General features: G+C 44.6%; 1 protein-coding gene across 1 annotated transcript; it reads left to right on the top strand.

Moving 5' to 3' along the window:
- Positions 1–5,239: 5,239 nt before the first annotated feature.
- LOC140394009 (hemoglobin subunit beta-like) lies at positions 5,240–6,841 on the top strand. Its single transcript, XM_072480769.1, has 3 exons — positions 5,240–5,418; positions 5,657–5,849; positions 6,463–6,841. The coding sequence occupies exons 1-3, from the start codon at positions 5,327–5,329 to the stop codon at positions 6,589–6,591; spliced, it is 414 nt and encodes a 137-aa protein (XP_072336870.1). The 5' UTR covers positions 5,240–5,326; the 3' UTR covers positions 6,592–6,841.
- Positions 6,842–8,040: the final 1,199 nt, after the last annotated feature.

The raw sequence follows: 8,040 nt of genomic DNA, 5'->3' as shown, positions 1-8,040 counted from the left end.
TACATGAAACCATAAACATGGTGCAAAAGCCATTTACCTTTCGTACAGGTCACACCCTTATTGACCCCCTACTGTAATCTAAACTACACCCCCCCCCCTCCCCGCACCCCCCCCCCCCCCCCCCCCCCCCCCCACCACCGTCTGCTGACGATTAATTTTCCGCTAATAAGTCGACGAACGGTTGCCACCTCCGGGTGAACCCTAACAGTGACCCTCTCAAGGCGAACTTGATTTTCTCCAAACAGAGAAAGCTAGCCATGTCCAATAGCCAGGTCTCCGACTTCGGGGGCTTTGAGTCCCTCCATGCTAATAGTTCCGTCTCCGGGCTACCAGGGAAGCAAATTCCGGAACATCTGCCTCTTTCTCCTCCTGGATTCCCGTGTCTTCTGACACCCCGAAAATCGCCACCTCTGGACTGAGCACCACCCTTGTTTTTAACACCGTGGACGTGGCGTCCGCAAACTCTTGCCAAAATCCCCTAAGCTTTGGACATGTCCAGAACATGTGGACATGGTTCGCCGGTCCTCCCGCACATTATGCACACCTGTCCTCCACCCCAAAGAATCTGCTCATTCGGGCCACTGTCATGTGAGCCCGGTGAACAACCTCAAATTGTATCAGGCTGAGCCTGGCATATGTTGCGGACGTGTTGACTCTACTCAACAACTCAACGCGTCTGACCATCCTCTATCTCACCTCCCAGCTCCTCCTCCCACTTGCACTTCAGCTCCTCAGTCTGTATCTCCTCCAACCCCATAAGCTCCTTATAAATGTCTGAGACGCGCCCTTCTCCTACCCACCCTCTGGAAACTACCCTGTCCCGAATCCCCCTTAGCGCTAGGAGCGGGAAGGTTGACACCTGTTTATGTAGGAAGTCCCGCACCTGCAGATACCTGAATTTGTTTCCCCTCGCCAACCCAAACCTTTCCTCCAACGCCCTCATACTCGGAAAGCTCCCCTCTATGAACATATCCCCCATCCTCTCAATCCCCGCTCTCCGCCATAACCGGAACCCCTCGTCCGTACTCCCCGGGGCAAACCGGTGATTATCACAGATTGGGGCCCAGACCGCTGCTCCCACTGCTCCCACATGCCGCCTCCACTGGCCCCAAACTCTCAGGGCCGCCACCACCACTGGACTGGTGGAGTACCGTGCCGGCAGGAACAGCAAAGGCGCAGTTACCAACGCCCCCAAACTGGTGCTTTTACATGAAGCCGCCTCCATATGCAACCATGCTGACCCCTTCCCCACCACCCACTTCCTGATCCGTTAATTAATTTTAAAGAATGTTTTGATCTCGGGTGCGATATGGTGTAAATGGAAATCCCACTCACCTTGCCAGAAATCAGCAGCTCACTGACTGGCTTGCAGAACTGCAGCCAGGATCGCTGGTGCTCCCTCAAGACATTGACTACCCCCATAATCTGTGTCCATGCCCTCTTGCTCATGTTGCGGTTAGTTTGTTCACAGCCAGGCAGGAAGAATACCACCAGGAAATTGATATCTCTGCTCAGATACATTGGCCCTGGCATGTCCCAGGTCTCCTGACTGACTGCTGTCCCTCTCAGCCATTCTGCTATTGGATTAGAGGAGCTGCAACAGTCAGTTTGCATTTTCTCCAAATCTTCTGTGCATTATTAACTTGACTAGATGCCATGACAATGACGGGATGGTGTATAACATTCTGATACCTCAGCCAAATAAATGCTTATTGGCTCTCCCTCTCCGTTGTGTGAGTGCCAGGGTGTATTGAAACTGCATGGCTACTCTGTAACGGACCAGAGCTCCTCAAAGAGCACACATGCCATGGTATTTGGTAAGATTGGGAGTAGCCAGGGGAATATTCGGTGTTTGGCCTTTGCTCGTTGAGATTGCAGACACGGTAAGGACTGGAGGTCTGAATATGGGGTTCAGTACCTGAGCTCTTTCATGTTCTGCAACCATTTTCTAGAAAGAGTCACAAAACATTCATCTGACAGAGTCCTCAGAACCAGGACCCCACAGGTAGCAGATGAGAGAAGCAAGGGTTTCTACGATGGGTTGAGAGGTCACTAAGCAACTGTTCAGAATGGACCAACTTTCACACAATAGCGCCAGAAATGACAGTAGATTGTCTAATTTGCCTTTAGGGGAGGAAATCTGCCGTCCTTACCTAGTCTGGCAATGTGGTTGACTCTTAAATACTCTTTTAAATGTCTGTCCAGTTCAAGGGTAATTAGGGAGGGGAAATAAATGCTGGCCAACATCCCATGAATTAATAAAAGGAACGTATTCACAGGTCATAGTTCAGCCACCTGATGCAGTATTTCCAATCACGACCTCAACAACCCTCCTTAAGGAGTAGTCACACCAAGATGGTACTGGAGGCAACCATTTTCTCAGTCCCGAGATGAGATGGAGCCACCTCTACACCTGACACCGTTTCCAGCAACAATGACACTTCCTCACTACTTTGGTACACAGTAACTCTGACTCCAGCCTGAGCCCGATTCGATGGGTCAGGATGGGAAGTGAAAACACATTGGGTTGGCACAGCCATCCTGGAGGCAGGTTTGCAACATTGGGGAATGGCCCGAATCCCGATTTCTACTTTAAGGAGGGAATCTGGTTCCTTGTTTCTCCTTTCGAATGGTAGATCCTGCGGCCCATTTCTATTATTCTCCGATCTATGTGTTTCCCACATTCTCCTTGTTATTGCGTTCCGTAGTGCAGGTATTAAGAGACTTATAATTAAAATCATAGGAAATTTTAATGAATCTGAATTAATTGGACAGAAGAGAATTAATTGCAGACATTAATTTGAAATTGGAGAAGAGAATGGAATTCCTAAATTGCACCTACGAGCCTCCTGTGTGGGTTTCCTCCGGGTGCTCCGGTTTCCTCCCACAGTCCAAAGACGTGCAGGTTAGGTGGATTGGCCATGATAAATTGCCCTTGGTGACCAAAATGGTTAGGAGGGGCTATCGGGTTACGGGGATAGGGTGGAAGTGAGGGTTGAAGTGGGTCGGTGCAGACTCGATGGGCCGAAAGGCCTCCTTCTGCAATGTATGTTCTATGTTCATATGTTCCTCTCTAACTTGATATGTAGAAAGCCCAATCGGGGCAACTTTGCTTTTGGATCTAATAATGATGAAAGGGTGAAAGCATATAGGAAAAGTAAAACTGGGGAAAAATCTAGGTCAGTGGTGGACAACCTCCAGCCAGGGCCATGTGCAGCCCATCAGGGTTCTGAGCGCAGCCCACAAGACATTTTGTTTCCCCTTGCCCACACGCAGGGTTGTCATATTCCCATCGGTGTGACTGATGTGAATCACCCGTAAAGCAAGGGCAAGTGAAGTGAGGTGTGTGCTGATTCCTCACAACATCGAATGTGAGAGTCCTGCGCTTCTGCTGCATCCAATCAACTGTAAATATTTATTTTGTTTTTACTATTTGAAGTTGATGGCAGTTCTAATAACATACAAATGATTAAGTATTTTATGTAGCTTGTTGTGAAATGTTTGACGTGTATTAAATGTATTCAATCTTCTTCAAGGGTCATATGCTCAAACTTGTGGCCCACTGAGATGTAGGAGGGCCACGTGGCCACTCACTAGCCCAGGATTCCCATCACTGATCTGGGCAATAGTGATCATAGCATTATACAATAACAGAAAAGGCTGTCAATTTGACAAAAAAAAAATAAGTCAACAGATTGGTGAAGATTGTTGTTGTTGAGTTATTGTTTCACAGGAAGTGGATGTCACTGGCTCCACCAAGAATTATTACCCATCATAATTGCCCTGGTGGAGGTAGGTCGCCTTCTTGAAAACTATAGTCAATATGAAGTAGGCACACCCACAGTGCTGGTAGGGAAGGAGTTGCAGGATTTTGACCCATTAACAGTGAAGGAGGGAAAATTGCAGGTGGCAGAGTTCCTTTGCATCTGCTGCCCTTGTCCTTCTAGGTTGTAGAGGTTGTTGGCTTGGAAGGCGCTGTTCATGAATCCTTGAAATATTGCTGCAGGGCATCCTGTGGTTGGTACACACTGATTCCACTGTATCTCAGTGGACGAGGAAATGAACGTTTAAGGTGGTGAGTGTGATACCAATCAAATGGACTGCTTTGTCAGCACGGTGTCAAACGCCATGCATGTTGTTGGAGCTGCACTCATCCGGGCAGATGGAGAATATCACATCTCACCTCTGACAATGAATCTATGGCTTGATATTTCACTGAGTCAGGATGACTTCAGAAGAAAGCCCTTTCATAATAGCAGGTCAGTCCTGATTCCAGGATTGCTGGCCCCATTTCCAGGCTGCCTGATTTTTGGTTGTTCCTTTAAAGGCTGCGGGTCAGTTCCTGTCAAGAGGCAGCAGCTGGTCAGCCCCATTGCAGGAGATGCGTGGCGTAATCCTTCATAGGTTTTCTGGGTTCATGCCTAGTTTTTCAGAGGACATGTTTCACCGGCTCTTTGGGTTGCAGGGTCACTTTGTACAACAAAAGTCAATACTTGGGATATTGTTCTGTCAAATTAACAAGATTGCATGAAACAGATAAAGCAAAGTTTGTACTTTCTGGGTTTGTTAATGGTCCTGGTGGAATCACCTCATAAGACACACACAAACCAATACTGCATTATATTATTGCTACTCTTAATTAAACTTTACATCAGTTTGACTGGAACTTCAATGAAATCTTTAGTTTAATTAAGCATTGTCTGGCATCTTTGAATCTGTCTATATATATGTTTCTGGAACATACCTCTTCATTCACCTGAGGAAGGAGCAGCGCTCCGAAAGCTAGTGACATCGAAACAAACCTGTTGGACTTTAACCTGGTGTTGTAAGACTTCTTACTGTGCTCACCCCAGTCCAACGCCGGCATCTCCACATCTTAATATTAATGCCCAATCTCCATGGATAATCTGACAATATTTGTAAGCAGATGCCAACAATAGGTTATAATGTTCCTTTCTGTGACTAGTCGGTGAATGAGTAAGTGAAGCTTGAAAGGGGAAAAATATAACAGAGCCCAATGTTTCTCTCTTTGGCCCTGGTGTTAACATATTATTTAGCAAAATAGTCCAACTATTCTTTGTGATGAGTTGACTGAAATGAGGCAGGGAGGACTGAATGTTTAACATGTGTTTATCTTAAAGCTCAAACACAGGAGCGTGCTGGCCAGCGATAGGGAAGAGAGTCCCACCTACCAATCATTCAGCCTATTATATTGGGATTCTGCTCAGGGATGTGCCCCTACTGCTGACTATAAAAATCAGACAGAAATTGCAGATCAACACAACCTTTCTGTACGAGAGACGGCAGAGAAATCTTAACAGACAAAATGGTGCACTGGACTCCAGAGGAGAGAAGCGAAATCACCAGCACATGGAGTGCCATCAATCACAAGGCAGTTGGCACCAAAGCCTTGGAAAGGTATAGTGTGAATGCATTATTATTTCAATCTAATTCATGCTCATCTATCAAATTTGTTGTGATGGGTGTTTATTCCTACTGCTTAAGATAATTAGTACTAAAGATTTCATTGAAGTTCCAGTCAAACTGATGTAAAGTTTAACTTTACTGTGTGCAAATGATGCATTGATTAAATTTGAGATTTAGATTCAATCGAGAATTTGACGTTAAGTTGAATCAATATGTTTTTTCCCTCCAGGATGTTCAGTGTCTATCCCTGGACAACCCGCTACTTTTCAACAATACATGGTTTTACCGCAGAGGGACATGCAATTAAAGTGGTCGGTGCTCTGGATAAAGCTGTCAAACATCTTGATGATGTTAAGACACAGTTCAAAGACCTCAGCAAGAAGCATGCTGAAGAACTGCATATCGATCCTGGAAGCTTCCATGTAAGAAACTAATCTTTTGAAATATATGTTCTATTTTTATTAAAGAGAATCTCACTGCATTTTTGCGGTGAAGTCAGTTAGAACCATAACTCTGGATGTGGATACACAGATACATGCCCATCTTTCCATTGGCTCGTACAATGTTTTGCAGAAGATCATGAGCTGACCTTAATGATTATTGGTTTTTCCTGTCAGGCCCACTTTCTCATTTAATATTATCTGAGAAAATATTTGGATGCTTTAAGTTTTAAATTTAACCCATTAGAATCATAGAATCATAGAATGTACAGTGCAGAAGGAGGCCATTCAGCCCAACAAGTCTGCAGCGGCCCTTTGAAACAGCACCCTACCCAAGCCCACATCTCCACCCTATCCCCGTAACCCAGTAACCCCACCCAACCTTTTTGGACAGTAAGGGCCATTTAGCATGGCCAGTCCACCTAACCTGCACATCTTTGGACTGTGGGAGGAAACCAGAGCACCCAGAGGAAAACGTGCAGACTCCGCAGAGACAGTGACCTCAGTCGGGAATCAAACCTGGGACCCTGGAGCTGTGAAGCACGCTTTGTTTCAAATGTGATAATGTGTCTTTTCTTCTTTTGTTTTGTCATAGCTGCTGACTGACTGCTTCATTATGGAACTGGCTCATCTTGAGAAGTGCAAGTTCACTCCTCATACCCACGCAACTTGGGCTAAATTTTTTAAAGTGGTTGTTGATGCTATTTCCAAGCAGTACCATTAAACCTACGACAACATAAGCCTTTCTTCGTGGAGCAATAAATGCAATTGATGAAAAGATTCTCTTATCAACATCTAGAAAAATCTTTGTGTTCTCAAGAAATTATATCACAAGTTATGCTGAGATAAAACTGATGCATTCTTGAAAACAATATTCCACTCTGCATGTTAATTCTAACTCAAATTTCAGAAAATGTCTCCATGTATTTTCCTTCAGTTGCTTTGAACTACAATAAAGAATCAAATTAATCTCACATTTGTCATATGTGAATTCTCTATTTAACTTCATTCTAAGCAATAAATACACATGAGGTAACACAGTGAGATGAAAATTCAGGATCCATTTTTCAGTCAGTTCTGAAATCTCCACCGCTAATTTATTAAATAAAACCATCAATTTTCATCAAAATTTCACAGTTGATTTTCAGTTTTGGATACCGGAGAGGATGAATGACTCCTTGGAGGAATCCAACAAGAATCAAACTCCCCAGAACCCTGTGAAATTGGACCATACATAGGGGAGAAAGAAAGTGCAGCAATCAAAGGGGCATAGACATGTATTTCTGTGATCACAAGCATGATTTTCAAATGGTATGGTTTCTCCCTGGTGCCAGGGTAAATAATATCACTGAGTGGGCACAGGATAATCTGCAGGGTGAAGGGGAAGAGACAGAAGTCATGATCCATGTTGGAACCAATGACAGTGGCAGAAAAAGTATTGAGAGACTTCAGGCATAGTTTCGGGAGCTATGAGAAAGATTAGGGATGGGACCGCAAAGATCATAATCTCGGAATTTTCCGAGTGTCATGTTACTGAACATAGACACAGGAAGATAGTGCAGGTAAATGTGCGGTGGAGGAGAGAGGGTTTCAGATTCTTAGAAACAGATGTGAGGACAGAGATAAAAACAGCAGAAAAATTAGAAATGCATCAAAACTTGCGATTAGCTACCATCTTTCCGGAGATCCCAAAGAGTGTAACAAACAAGTAATTTTGAAGTGTAGCTACAGTTGCAGTTTAGGAAACATTAAAAAAAAAATGTTTTTATTGTTTTTTTTGGTGTACATAACAAATATAAATACGAACAGAACAAGAGAGTACATAGGGAGTACCATTAGAGTTATTTACATCGAGATTGGTTTTAACGGCTTGATATGGAGGTCCATCTTCTGAAAATCCTAGAGCAATAAATTGATGCACGATCAATCGCACAAAGACGAGAGTTGAATACAACTGAGGCTTTATTGCTCTAAGATGTGTGGCCTCCCACAGCAGCTGGTGAAGTGGCTGCAGCACGGAGGACACACATATTTATACTCCGCCTACTGGGCAGAGCCAGCAGGCAGGGACTACCGTCATACCTGTAGTACAAGTCCTACAATACACCACCTAATGTGTTATTGAACATGAAGGCTACCGACCTTGAGAGTGAATCTCCTGCTGGCCAGGTAA

This window comes from Scyliorhinus torazame, chromosome 17, assembly GCF_047496885.1.
Source record: "Scyliorhinus torazame isolate Kashiwa2021f chromosome 17, sScyTor2.1, whole genome shotgun sequence".
Lineage (NCBI taxonomy): Eukaryota > Metazoa > Chordata > Chondrichthyes > Carcharhiniformes > Scyliorhinidae > Scyliorhinus > Scyliorhinus torazame.
Note: the sequence above shows the minus strand (reverse complement) of the source record. Positions and strands in the feature narration are given on the sequence as shown.

Coding starts and splice junctions, on each gene's coding strand:
- LOC140394009 (XM_072480769.1), top strand. CDS start 5,327: ATGGTGCACTGGACTCCAGAGGAGAGAAGCGAAATCACCAGCACATGG. Junction 5,419..5,656: donor GGCACCAAAGCCTTGGAAAG/GTATAGTGTGAA, acceptor TTTTCCCTCCAG/GATGTTCAGTGTCTATCCCT. Junction 5,850..6,462: donor TCGATCCTGGAAGCTTCCAT/GTAAGAAACTAA, acceptor GTTTTGTCATAG/CTGCTGACTGACTGCTTCAT.